This window comes from Astyanax mexicanus, chromosome 4 (assembly GCF_023375975.1).
Source record: "Astyanax mexicanus isolate ESR-SI-001 chromosome 4, AstMex3_surface, whole genome shotgun sequence".
Taxonomy (NCBI): Eukaryota; Metazoa; Chordata; class Actinopteri; order Characiformes; family Acestrorhamphidae; genus Astyanax; species Astyanax mexicanus.
Window position 1 is genome coordinate 58,368,356 of NC_064411.1, and position 14,981 is coordinate 58,383,336.

Here is a 14,981-nt window from a genome sequence, read left to right on the forward strand (position 1 = left end):
ATGTTCTGCACAGATCACTGAGATCACTGTTAGTAATGTTCCTCCTATCACTACTAGGAGTGACCGACTCTCACTGTATGAGAGATGCAGTTTACAGTGTGAACTCTTCAGTCCAGGTCAAAGGCAGGATTGAAGTGCTGACCACGGGACCTTAATACTCAAATCTGACTGTCATCAGATCCCAAACAGAACTGATGATGTCTTTGAGTATGAGTAACAGGAGCGTCCCTGGCTACCTTTTAGAAACTCCTAAAGACCGTGCTCTTCAAAGAGCACTAACTCTCCATAGTATTATAACACTCTAACTACTTCTATCACCTAATTTTCTCTTCTATCCAACTATTCCCCTTTGTCCTCCTTTAGGCTCGTTTTTTCACCAAGGAGGAACCGGCACCGTTCTGGTCCATGAACCTAATTTTTAACCGGTTCACCATGTTTCCACCAACAAAAGTAAGTTTTGCAGCGCCGCCCTTTTGTTTGGTTCTGATTTAACTAAGGGCGTTTTCACACCTGTAGTTGGTTTCTATGATCTGGATCAGTTGATACGTTTGTTTATTTGGAGCGTTTCTCCGTCTGTTTGGTTTGGTTTCACATTAGCATTATCTGGCTAATATATCAGATTAAACTGCGCCTTGTCAGCAGTTTAGCTCAAATAAAAGGAGTATATTTGATAGCTGGGTCGAATTGAGACCAGATCACGTTCTCACCACAAGCAAACCGCTCCAGGGTTCACCTCCACTGGCGATTTATTGTTTTCCCACTTGTTCAATCAAACCGCACTAAGAGTACAAACCAGTCAGAGTCCATTTTAACCTGAACCAAAAAGTGCTGGTTTAAAAAAAAAGTCCTGATATAAGGTTCCTCAACCTTCTCTGCAGGAACACGACCCCGTGGTTTATCTGTGTAAACAACAATCCATGTGTTTCCAATCGTAGAATCACTAATCACTGCCATTAGAATATCAAACCAGCTTCTAAAGGGCGGGAGCTGAGCGCCGGACTCTATCGCTACCACCTGTACTTCCACTCAGGCTTCCAGTCGTCTCCTCAGCGCCACAAATTCCTCTCAGAACCGTCTGAACGGCAGAAGCTCAGTGTTTGAGGCTCGTTTGTGCAGAGCGTATCTGGAAAGAATTTGAGTTTGGCCCTGAAATGTCAGCTCTGTTCTGCAGCCAGGTTCTCCGTGGTCATGCTGTCGATCTTGCTGGCTACTCTTTTATTTCCCATGCCTCCAGGAAATATCTTAAATACTGTAGGCCGTCACGACTCTGACAGGGTCTGGAGACAGGAGGGGAAAACGCTGATAGTTCGCTGATTCCTTGATTTGAGTTTAGAAACTGGGGAAAATTTCCAGAAGCATCAGGAACCATTTTGGATTGAAGAGATTCTGGATCAAATTCAGCAATAAAAACCCAACAATAGGCCAATTTATAGGACAATAAGCCAACGCTTTTGATATTTTTTTTGGAATGAGGCTTCTACAGGTCAGTGGGGGTGTGACCAATTGGTTGGAGTTTGATTTGATTTGTAAAGTATAACGTTGGTTTTTGACTCTACAAATTATATTTGTTGAGCTACAGAGTCAAAGATGAATTTATTATGCATTCCTTTTGTTCAGAAATGTTAAAAAATGTTTAAAAAAAATGCAATATTTAATTGTAGAGCATAAAACTACATTAGCAGTTCTACAAGTTTACCAAATTTATTGACTATAGCTCAAAAAATGTGACCTGCAGAGTCAAAAATGTAGGTGGGGGTGTGGTCACACAATCAGTGGCGTGATCTTCTATTTCACAAATTTTCAGAACCAACAAAACTATCTGGACTGAAGCGCTTCTGGAACAAATTCAGCAATAAAAAAAAACTAAAATAAGGCTCAGACATTTCAATGGGTGTGACCACATATGCAAAGGGGTGTGGTCACAGAATTAGTGGGCGTGGTCAATCAGAGGCAATTAAATCAACAGTGACACCTAGCGTATAATGTTTCTTCTAAAACACTATTGACTCAACTGACGTTAGCTGGTTAGCTTCACTCAGCAGGTTTTAATGATGTGGAAAATAAATCTGAGTTTGGAAAACTTTCCAAGAAACTGGAGATGTTGGAAAGACCAGGGAAGCGGGAGGAGGAGAGGCTGATTGTAGTAGCAGACATGCTCTTGTGGTTGTACAGAAAGTTCTGCACTATAAAAACTGAACTGAATTGAATTGCATTGATGGAAAAATGCTAAAATGTGATTTTAATGGCTTTGAAATGTCACAGTTTTAGAGATTAGACATTTCTATCAAAGTTTACGTACTAAATTTGTGTTTCTGTGAGGTAAAAGTTGAGATTTAGCTATAAAATCAACTTTGAAGACAGCTATAAAACTTTTTTTAGCTCATTTCCAAATATCTCACTGTCTTTGTTTATGGTTTTCAGAAATGTCTTATTATTCTGCCAGATATTATTGAAAAAAGTGTGGTTGGTGCTAATTTTGACTGCTAATTTTGATTGATTTGACATAAAACATTAAAAAAAATACCATACCAAATTTGTTGACTACAGCTTGAAAAAAATGTGACTTGCATGGTCAGGAGTGAGTTTACAAATGTTTTTCAATGCATTCCTACAGGAGTCCCATACCCAAAAAAAGTATACTTACAATTTATTTAAATAAGTAAAATTGAGTAAAGTTATAGTATAGTATAAAGTAAAGTATAGTAAAGTATATGTCCTGAGTATATGTTGTGTACTAAGTATACTAGGATCAATGTCCTTGTAGTAAACTTGTAGGTGTAATATTTTAATACGTCTTGAGACAAAATTGGCCAGTTTTTAATATATAAAGTTCTTAGAAAAGTTTACATCTAAAGTTTAATTTTGTTGTTATACTTTGGGTATACTTTGAACTGTATTAAAAGTAAACTTATTGTATAAGCCAAATGTTTATCTGTTCTGTGTTGGTTAGTTACACTTTAAATGATCAGGTTTGGAGCCACTTGTGTACTTTTTACTCTAAAATATTCCATCGTAACTACAAGCCAAGTATACTTTACATATAAGGCAAAGATACTTAATTGTACTTTTCTTAAATGTATCTTTATATCTCAATCAAACGTTTAAGTACAATTTTATGCATAGATTAATAAATATACTTAGACTCATACTTAGATTTATGTATACTCGTCAGCATAAGCCAAGTATACTTAAGTATAATTATGTTCAGTATGTCACAAAAAGGTAAACTAACAGCATGCTTGCTTAATTTTAGTTTAAAAGAAGAATAAATGTAGTTTAAAAAAAGAAACCTATCCTAAAAACTGACTGAAGATCTGAGAGCAGGTTCTGATGTTCCTCCAGCCGTCTCAGAATGGGTCTAAACCCGAGCCTGAGCTGGGGATCCTGCAGGGTTCCTCAGCCTGATGATGGGCGGACCTTCAGCCGGGGTCCAGGCTGGTGATTTGCTGGAGGAGTGTGGAGCTTCTCTCCGAGAGCGTTCCTTCCTTCAGTCAGGGCTCAGGTTCACTCCTCCAGCCCTGCCTCACTCTCGCACACACTCACACACACTCTCACACACACTCTCACACTCACTCTCGCACACACTCACCTTCAGACCGAGGAGGACCGGGGAACTGGTCCAGGTCCTGCAGAAGCAGCTTCAGCACTTTCTGGACGGAGGTGGACACCGATGGGAGTGTGAAAGCGCGGGAGTGTGTGTTCGGTCGGAGTGTGATCTGGGAGTGTGAGGAGTGTGACCAGGGAGTGCTCGGGGAGTGTGAGAGGCCAGGTGGGTCATGGATCATCAGAGATGGAGATGCAACAAGTGGAGGTGGAAGAACCTGAGGAGCCTGACCGTACCGGCCTTCATCACCACACTCATCCTGGTGCTGACCACAGGAGCACGGGCAGGTAGGACCGTCCACATACTTATGGACATCCTTTAGAACGTATTCTAGATGATGTCTAAATATCTAATCAACCAGCTAACAAAGAACATTTGAAGAACGTTCTAAAAAAATGTTTAAGAAACGTTGTGAAAAGGTTCCTGGAAGGATAGCCTGTAACTTATTAGAAATATTATTATTATAATTATGTTCTAGCAACATTCTAAAGAAATGTGCGACTATAATAAGGGTTTGCGTTACAACGTTATCAAAACGTTTCTCACACTATTAGAACTTATTCCCAGCTAGATGAGCACTAACATTTCAGAAATTTTTGAAAAAATGTCACATTCCCAAAGCTTCAAAACTTATCCTTAAAATATTGACACAAGAAGTAAAGTTGAAGCACTGTAAAAAGAACGTGTAAAATTCTTTAAAATGTTCTTTAAAAACAGATTCTAACATTTATAAGAATGTTAAGTGTAACTGTAACGTTCAGAAAACGTTCTGAAAATGTCCTCAAACACATACAGCTTGTCTGGTCCCTTTGGTAGGCGAGAAGTAGTGCCAAAAGAATAGGACCCCAGCCTAAAAAAAAAACGAATTTGAGTTATTAGAAATGTTTTCTGAATGTTACACTTAACATTCTTAGAACATTGAATCTGTCAGAACATTGAAGTTTTCTGGATGTTCTTAGAACGTTTTTATTTAACGTTTCTAAATGTTCTGGTAACGTTTCTGCAATAGCACTTGTGTCAGTGTTTTAATTTTTAAGTTTGGGAATGTTTCCACAATGTTAGTATTTGCCAAGCTGGAAACATTATGTGAGGAATGTTCCAAAAACGTAGTGATTTAACTTTACGTCACTTGTTTTTAGAACGTTCCTGGAATGTTAATATTTCTGTAACGTTACAAAATAACCTTCCTGCAACCTTTACAAAACATTCTTATAACGTTCTCTGTCAACGCTGCTGACACAGATGTGCAAATGCACACATAGGAAACAGCTTAGATTTTGTATTTAAGAAGTAGTGCCAAAAGAATAGGACCACTTTCTTAAGCAGATGGAGGTGTATGGATGTTGTTGGCAGTTTAGCTCCACCCATTCAGCCTACAGCAGTATAGCTCCACACATCCAACCTAATACAACAGTTTAGCTCCACCCATTCACCCTAATACAGCAGTTTAGCTCCATCCATTCAGCCTACACCAAGAGTTTAGCTCCACCCATTCAACCTACAGCAGATCAGCTTCTCCCATTCAGCCTTCAGCAGCAATTAAGCTCCACCCATTCAACCTAATACAACAGTTTATGGCTCCGCCCAATCATTCAGCCTACAGAGTCAGTTTAGCTCCTCCCATGTTTAGTTCCACTCGAGCAGCCTACTGCAGAGGTTTAGCTCCACCCATTCAGCCTAATACAGCAGTGTAGCCCCACCCATTCAACTCAATACAGCAGTTTATCTCCACCCATTCAAAGTACAGCAGTTTAGCTCCACCCATTCAGCCTGCAACAGCATTTTAGCTCCACCCATTCAGCCAACAGTGGAAGTTTAGCCCCACCCTTTCAGCCTACTGCAGCTGCTTAGCTCCACCCATTCAGCCTATAGCAGCAGTTTAGCTCCACCCATCCAGCCTACATGAGCAGTTTAGCTCCACCCATTCAACATAATACAACAGTTTATGGCTCCGCCCAATCATTCAGCCTACAAAGTCAGTTTAGCTCCTCCCATGTTTAGTTCCACCCGATTAGCCTAATACAGCAGTGTAGCCCCACCCATTCAAGTCAATACAGCAGTTTACCTCCACCCATTCAAAGTACAGCAGTTTAGCTCCACCCATTCAGCCTGCAACAGCAATTTAGCTCCACCCATTCAGGCAACAGTGGAAATTAAGCCCCACCCTTTCAGCCTACAGCAGCAGCTTAGCTCCACCCATTTAGCCTAATACAGCAGTTTAGCTCCACCCATTCAGCCTACAGCAGCAATTTAGCTCCATCCATTCAGCCTACAGCAGCTTTTTAGCTCCACCCATTCAGCCTACAGCAGTTAACTCCACCCATTCATTCAGACTACAGTAGTTCAGCTCCACCCATTCAACTTAATACAACAGTTTAGCTCCACCCATTTATCCTACAGCAAGTTAAGATCCATCCATTCAACCTAATACAGCATCTTAGCTCCACCCATTCAACCTAATACAGCAATTTAGCTCACCTATTCAGCCTACAGCAGTTTAGCCCCACCCACTTATCTGTACAACCCTATCTCAGACATCTGTGGTTGACGGCTAAAGTAAAGTATTCTGATTTTTGAACATTCGTTGGTAATTTATTGAGGACTATTGAGACGTTTTTGCATCGTTAATTTTTTCTTTTTTATTGGTTTATTGGTGTGTTTTTTGTATACTCTGTTGTTTATGTATTTAAGACTTGTATATTACCTCTTTAAAAGTAATGGCAGAATATTTCTATTCTTTTGGTTTGGTTAGTTTTAATTAGAGATTGTATGATTGATAAAGTAATAAATTAAGTAGTATTGGGTGGTAATGAGTAAAGCAGACCTGGCTGTAAACTCTGTAAGTAATGTTTCCTGTTGGTCTCGGGGGTCGCTGTGCCACGCTGGTGTTCCGGCGGCGCTGGGTGATGATCTCTTCACCACACGGCGTTTCTGCAGACCTGGTTTAGAAGTGTAGGAGTCAGCAGAACCGGAGAACCGGCCCCAGCTCCAGTTCTGCTTTATAAACTCCACCACAGCGCCGCAACACTTTCCACTGCGGAGTAATCACCCCAACCATAAACATCTCACCAGCTGAACCTCCATCAGATACAGCTGCTGCCCGACTAAACCAGCAAAAATAATAATTTACTTTCAGCAAATATTACAAAGAAAGAATTAAAGTTTATTCTAGTTCCCTGTTGGTTCCTCTATTCTGGATATAAGATGAGATTGAGAGGGTTGGGTTTGGAGGTTCTACAGGTTCTGTATGGATCCTGCAGCACATTTACCCACAGATGTTGCTACAGCTGGGCCTGTAGATCCTGCTTTACACTCATAGGTTAAAGCTGAGTCCCAGCTGCTCCATAAATTTTTATTTTCACTCAGTAATACATTGAGGGTAACCCTCATTTTCAATGCAGCCGGACATTTACAAATTAAAAATAAATTAAAATTAAAATTAAGTATTTAATCAGTATAAGCTAAAAAAAAGGAACTTCATTAACAAACCAATTAAAATTAAATAGTAAAAGCATGTAAAATCTATTTTAAATAAAAAAATAAATACAAGGATAAAATAAATTAAATATAAAGGTAAAAGGCCAATGATAAAACAAAGAAAATAAATAAAATTATGAAATTAATAAATTAAATACAATAAATTAAAAAGCTAACTAGATCAATTAAATTAACTAAACTAAATTAGATCAATAAAAAGACAAAATTAATAAAAGGATGAAATGAATAAACTAAACGAAATAAAAAGGCTAAAAGGCAAAACAGAAATTTAGATCAATAAAAAGACAAATTTATAAAATATGTATATATCACTGAGCTGTTAGTGATCCTCCTATCACTACTAGGGGTGACCGACTGTCACTGTATGAGATGCTCCTCAGATTATCAATCACACCTGCAGTTTACAGTGTGAACTCTTCAGTCCAGGTCATAGACAGGATTGAAGACCTTCATATTCAAACCTGACCATCATCAAAACCCAAACACAACCTGAACCTGATGTATCAAATAGAAATTTGTTGAATTAGCTTTCTTCCCAGCTATAACAACATTTATAGAACATTCAATCTGTTGAGTTTTATGGAGATTCTTAGAGCGTTTTTAAGATTTATTCTTTATAACCATTCTTATAACGTGGCTGCAACGTGAACATCAGTTTTAATTTTTGTAGCGTTACAGGCCAACCTTGCTGTAACCTTTTCATAATGTTGCTAAATGCTCTTATAATGTTCTCTGTTATCTGGGGTTAGCTGCTACTTTCCAAAGTCCAAGTCCGATGATGCTCCATGAATGAGCCTTTGGGCCCTATTTTAGTGATCAGTGACACACTGGTCAATTGCAGATCGTGCAGCTGGTTTTAGGCAATGTCTGTGTGTCTTTGCTGTCATGGGGGGAACAGTACACCTTGAACAAATTCTCTTAATTAATCATGGGCGTGGTTAAATTTTGGTGTAGCATGAAATTAACTAATCAGTGTATATTTATTCTTAAATTCTGACACTAGGTATGAAAATAGACACTTTACGGAGTGTAAGGTAGCAATAAGCATTGCAGCGCACCTTGTGCAGGGTGTATAATAACCCCCAATGAGTTTGTTGTAAAATGGCATAATAGGCATGTCTATCAGTAAGGGAAATCTCACCAGGAGGTGCACTACCCAAAGTGAAGAGCCTGTAAGAGCCTTTTTCTAAGGCAATAGGGAAAGAATTTTACATCTGCCTGAGACCTACAATAATAGCCTACTGAGTTTTGCAGTAGTTTTAAGCTCATTATTTTTTAAATTAGTTTTTATTTGTCAATTATACAAAAAATACAATTCAGAGTCATGCATACATTATAGTGTGTAATTACGCTGTAGTATAATAACCTATAAACGCATTTATAACAATGCACTGTACAGAATGGGAGCACTATACGATGTTATTAATGTATAACAGATGTTTTATTCACGGTGAGTGTTTATTAATGCGTGCTGTCTCACTGAATCTGCACTGGGTAAAGTCAGAACCGGGTCGTAATTGTTCCGGAGCCAGAACTCACCGCGGGCCTCTCCTGCACTTCAGGGCTAATTCGGACTGATTTTGTGCTTTTTAATGGATTTGGAATATCTCAGTGTTTTAAGAGCTTCCGTGAGCGCGGTCTTCCCGAGCCGGCCAACTCTCTACATCTGGAATATATGAGGCCTGTAGGTATGCAGCCCGGAGAACGGCGTTCCTCAGCACAAAGAGGCTTCAGTCCACGCTGGAGAATAGCGAAAAAAACAGTAGCCGACGCTCTGGACCCGGCCCAGACCGGCTACAGGCTATTAGCATGGCCGCGCTGAGGGCGTGGACCAGCGGCGTCCAGTTTTTAATCTTTCTTTAAAGAAAGTCCCTCATTAAGACGAGGGCGAGCTCTATTTATACCCTGCGGAGGAATGCTGTGTCTGGAAACTTTACACTCAGCGACAATTTGAGAAACGTTTGTGGAAAGAACTCAGAACCACATCAGAACCGCGAGGCCCAGTCATCAGGCTTATCTCCTGCGGTTCCTCAGGGTTCCTCTCAGCATCATAATCAGGAGTTTTAAACCTTCTATACGCAGTCTTTATAACTTCAGCTTTAGAAGATCTGAAGATCTATAGACTGGAGTAGAAGTAAAGAACTCTATCATTAAACTGCACATATCCGGACTAATTTAACCCCTCAAACTCACACTGGATACTGATCTACTAACAGTAGAAAATAAATAATATTCTAAATAGATACTGAATAATGCTTTTGGTAGATTAATAGTTTTTTCGAGATTGATAGTTTTTGTAGATTTCACTTCAGTTTCTGAATCATATTCTCTGATTTTGCTATTTATAGGTAAATGTTTGAGTTTATTTGTGTTTAAACTACGGACAACATTTCTTCCAAATTCTGATACAGTTTTAAGATTTCAGAGATCAATATTTGGTGAAATAACCCTGAATGATTCATAGTGGATACAGAATTATTCATAATGTATACTGAATACTATATTAATATTATATACTTAATTACTCAAACTGAATATTAAATCATTAATAGTGCATAGGGTGTACTGGATAATGGATACTGGAAAGTAAAGACCTTTTCCTGTTTAAAAAAAAAGAACATTAAGTTTCTTACAGTTTTTTAAGGATATTTTTAAGTATTTTTCCATGAAGGTGAGATTGAACGTTTGTTTCTGTTTGATGGAACAGTCGTATTAAGGATCTTCTGACTCTGAAATGTGTCTGTATATGAATTCAAACAGTGCTGAAATTGAGAAAGCGTTATTTGTAGAGAGTTAGCGTTGTGTCAGGCTGGTGCCATTGTGTGTAATTTGCTGTGGTTGGGTATTTTATGAAGCTGCTGGAGTTTATTGTGCTGTAGAATGGTCTGTATTTTGGTCTGATGGAGCTGAAGCTTCAGAACGGGTTTAATATGATCCTCTAAAGCTCTTTCCCAGGCTCGGGTTCTGGTCCAAAAGTGGGATGATCTGACGGAAAATCAGACGTTCCGTGATGTCGGAGAGCTCGGAGACTGTTTGGAAATCCTCGGCGATCCGGAGAGGACGGAGTGGAGGAGCTGGGGGAGGGGTTTATTGTCTTTAGGGCTTTGAAACAGATACTTCCTGTCTGCAGGGTGACCAGCAGACATGTGTGTTTGAGCTGGGTTAAACCAGGTTCATACTGCAGGAATTTCAGACTGGTCAGATGGTTGTGATCTTCATTCTCTTGTAGTTAAATAGAAATATTTTACTGCGTGTGATTTGGATACTACACAACTGATCAGCAACACCGGGTTCATCAATTACATATTAATCTCTCACCAGGAGGAACACACCTTGAGTCTGTTCTCCAAAAACACTTTCAGTCCTGAAGAACTGATGCGCTGCACAAGACACGTTTTATTCCATTCAGAATGGATGTCCATACACAAGACTTGCATGTATAACTCCGCCCTGCATCCTCATTGGCTTATCCAGTCGCTGCACTAACTTCTAGTCACAACAATTTTTCACACTACCAGATTTAGAGTCGTAGACAAGTCCAGATATTAATCCTGATAAATGTTTACTATGGTATCGGGAGGTATAGACCATTACGGCGATAACTCTTAAATCACATCTTTTAGTCTTTTCTTTAGTTTTTTCACCAAATTAGCCTTTGGTTCCTTGGATTTATCAATATATGGTTGGTTGCCTGACTACCATTGCAACAGACCACTCCAGGCTCCGCCCACTTACGTTGTTGTTCTTCGAAATCTATTTCATACTATTGTCCGGCTCAACAAGCTTTACCAGCTTTACCAAACAACTTGAATTTAGAGTGTTTTTAATACATTTTCACTCATCGTTAATACAATATCTTCTGCCAGAAGCAGATGTGGGATTGTATAGTCTACATTCAGAAGGAAGATAAAAGTAATCTGCATTAATAAATGATTATAAATTTAGGCCGTTATTTAGGGTAATATTTATAGATCTAGCATGTAGAGAGTTGTAGAGGTTCCTAATGTTCCTTCTGTTATAATCCATCCCATAAAAACGTCAATATTCTCTATACACAGTAGCTGCAGATTGTGTGGTAGGGGTATAGGAGTGTTGATAGAGCATCCAATAGAAATGCATCCCACACATTTTCTATAAGCAGTTGCAGGACCTCATTAACTTTGGTAACATTGAGCAACATTAAGCTGCAAAAGTTCTTTTTTTTTCTTTTTTCTAATTTTTCCCATTTTCTCCCCAATTTACACGGCCAATTACCCAACCCATTCATTAGGACTCCCCCCTATCACTAGTGATGCCCCAACACACCAGGAGGGTGAAGACTAACACATGCTTCCTCTGATACATGTGAAGTCAGCCACCGCTTCTTTTTGAGCTGCTGCTGATGCAGCATTGCCAAGCAGCATCACAGCGCTAACACTCGGAGGAAAGCACAGCGGCTCGGCTCTGGTACATCAGCTCACAGACGCCCTGTGCTGCTGATGTGGGGAAAGAGCGCCATCTACCCACCCATACCCAGAGGGAGCAGGGCCAATTCTGCTCCCTCTAATGCCGGCAGCTTGATGGCAAAGCTGCATGAGCTGGGGTTCGAACCTGCGACCTCCTGCTCATAGTGGCCGCGCTTTAGACCGCTGGACCACTCGGCGCCATTAAGCTGCTAAAGTTCTAAGGCTACATTCACTCTACCAGAATGATCTGATTTGCCCAATGTGTCTCAGATCAGATTTTTTCACGGCTGTGTGAATGTGCCAAATCCAGTTTTTTTAAATCATATTTGAGTCACTTTCATATTTGGTCTTAAATCAGATACGTATTCAATCCACGGACATGCGACATGAATGTGAACAGTCAAATTATGTGGAATTCATGCATCTTTTTGCTTTTACGCATTAGCATTTGTGAATGTGAACTGTTTTTTAGCAACGTGGCTTGTAATGTGAACGTAGCCTAAATTTCGTCTGCTCAGCCTCTCAGTGGTGAGGTAGTTGTTGTAGACGAGGATCTGACAGGGTGACGGATGACGGCGATGAGTCCGGTGTGTTCGCCGTGAGCAGCCGACGCTCTGGAACATGGTTATCTTCCCGGCCCCTTGTACCACCCCATTCATCAGGCCTGACGGACAGCCTGGCCTCTTCTTTCTTTCTGCCGCATCAAAGGCCGGTTCTGAACGGCTTAAGCAGAGCCATAGATCAGCCTGACATGGCGGCGCTGCTCAGCACCACGCTTTACTGCACCTACCCTACAAACGCCGAATCAATCAAACCGTAAATCACGCTGTTTACGGCTGTAGCGATCTGACGGAGTGGTTGGGAACAGTTCGAGATGCTCCGTTAGCGCTGATTAAAGTAGCAGCGTGACTTTGACATGAGTAATTACAGCAATACGGACTCCAGTGTTCGTTACACTGCATAAACTGAGTAGCTCGTAAAACCAGAACCTGCTGAGCTTCAGTTACCGGTGCCCAGAGATGACCAGCGCCGGCCCGGTCCAGCTCGGCCCAACACCGCGGTACTGCCCGGCTCGGTGGACTGTGTGGACCCGGAGGCGTTTTTTCCCCTCGTTGGGTTCAGATTTGCTCACGTTTCTCATAAAATCGCAATCGCCTCATTGGCAGTTACAGTAGCTGGGAAATCACCACGTAAAACCGTCAGTCAGAGCGACCGTAAAACAAAATAAAAGCACATCTGCTACCAACAGACCCTCAGTCAGTTTGTTTGTTCCAGACCAGTCAGTTTATCAAACCCCAGCGAAATTCATAAAAACTCATAAATGCCTTCGGTCCTGAATTATATTCAGCTCTGAAAAAAAGAAAAGAGAGCACTTCAGTTTCTGAAATTCTGAATAAAACGTATTTATTCCGTTTACAGTATTTTTTAATTTGCAAAAAAAAGAGAATTGTCTGAAATAACAAAAAACATAAAGCAGAGCTTTCAGACCTCAAATAATGCAGAGAAAACAAGTTCATATTCATAAAGTTTTAAGAGTTCAGAAATAATCAATATTTGGTGGAATAATCCTGGTTTTTAATCACAGTTTTTTTTCATGCATCTTGGCATCATGTTCTCCTCCACCAGTCTTACACACTGCTTTTGGATAACTTTAACTGTAATCTGTATATGTTTCTCTACATCATACTTTATTATTATCTTCCTTTAACCGTGTCTTGTGAGCACTAATAAAGAACTAGAGAATGACCAACACAAACTGTGCACCATGCAGTTTGATTTAGGGTGTGTCAGTGTGTCTTTGCCATCATAACGACAGGAAAATGGAACCTTGCACATCTCGAAACAATAAACAAAAAGTCATGTACTAATTCTCTTAATTAATAATGGGTGTGGTAATTTTGGGCTTAATGTGAATTAATAAACCAATCAGAGTGTATCTTGCTCATCATTCTCTTTAAGAGTAGATCAGGTGAGCTCTGACTTTGGTGGATTGCTATTGTAACGGTGCAGCTACCTGGACGTGTTCAACAAACTCTTCTCAGCAGAGGAAACTGAGCTGCTGGTTGACGCTGTGAAGGAGCTCCAGCAGCTCATTTACGGGAACAGCAATGTTATTTTATTTACTATTCTGTTTATTGTTGATGTAAAAGTTGGGTTTGTGCTGCTGTGTGTTCATGTGTGTGTAATAAGTGGGGGTGTACGCTCGGCTCGGCACAGCGCCTGTGTTACTGAGATAGCGATGAACGTCTGACTGTTGGCGTCTGTCTAGGTTGTATTCAGTCAGTGGAGCTCCTGTGTTTTCTGTTACCAAGATAAACAAGCAAAACTCCAGAAATGTACCTGAACACACCTCATTTCCAGAACACCACGCCCATCAGTGTAGATATATTCAGAAGATCTGCTGCTGTTTAAACCAGTGAAGATAGACTGTTGGTGGGGTGAATGATAGCAATGAGCATCACAGCGCACCTTCTCCTTTCTAAGGAACCCAAACTGGTTTCCTCAGAAAGGTTTTAAAGTTTTAAAGACAAAATTAAAACTAAAATTAAAAATATGAAGTGTATATCTTTCTCTGTGATCACGACTTTACCTCCTCTCCTCCACAGCTGAACCGGTGGACGTTCTAAAGGTTCTAGATTTCCAGAGTTCTCCAGAAGGAGTGAAGCAAACGCAGGGTTTCTGTTCCGTCAGGAGAGGATCCAAACCCGACGTGGCCTACAGAGTGGGGAAACAGGCCCAGCTCAGCACCCCCACCAAGCAGCTCTTCCCAGGTACCTACTGTACACCTACCATCACATACTGATAACACCACAGCAACCACCTCACACACCACACATGAAAACACACCACAGCAACTACAACACCCACCACAGTAACCACCTCACACACCACAGCAACCACCTCACACACCACAGCAACCACCTCACACACCACGCATGAAAACACACACCACAGCAACTACAACACCCACCACAGCAACCACCTCACTGTTTCACTGCTACAGCACTGAAATACACAGATATAATAACTACATAGTAAATTATTAGTGATATTTTAGTACTCATTTGTTATATAAAATAATGTGTTTATTATATTAACATGTATATATAAAGAAATATAAAAATACTTATATAAAAAAATACTTTTAATTTCTCAAACACATACACTACTTTATTTATGTTTTGTAAAAGGGTATAGACATTAGTTATATATAGTTATTTGTTTTTGCTATTTCAAAAAAAATCTTAATTTATAATTACACTAACATAATACAAACATACTGTAAATTAAATTTCCTAATCAAATAAAAAAATGTCTATTGATAAAATGAGTTAAAACTTTCACTTTAAAGTGAAAATTTTATAAAATATCTACATATACAAGTTACAACAATCTCAAAATAAATAAAAGTTATAGATATGTGACTTCTCTCC

The 14,981-nt window shown here is 39.9% G+C and overlaps 1 protein-coding gene across 1 annotated transcript in view; it reads left to right on the plus strand.

The window, feature by feature from the left end:
* The first annotated feature begins 3,507 nt into the window (after positions 1–3,507).
* col11a1b (collagen, type XI, alpha 1b) overlaps positions 3,508–14,981 on the plus strand; it is a 132,353-nt gene continuing 120,879 nt past the window's right edge. Inside the window, exons 1-2 of the mRNA XM_049476727.1 lie at positions 3,508–3,891; positions 14,154–14,318. Of these exons, the coding sequence (XP_049332684.1) occupies positions 3,777–3,891; positions 14,154–14,318 (280 nt within the window). The 5' untranslated portion in view covers positions 3,508–3,776. The remainder of the gene's footprint in view (positions 3,892–14,153; positions 14,319–14,981) is intronic.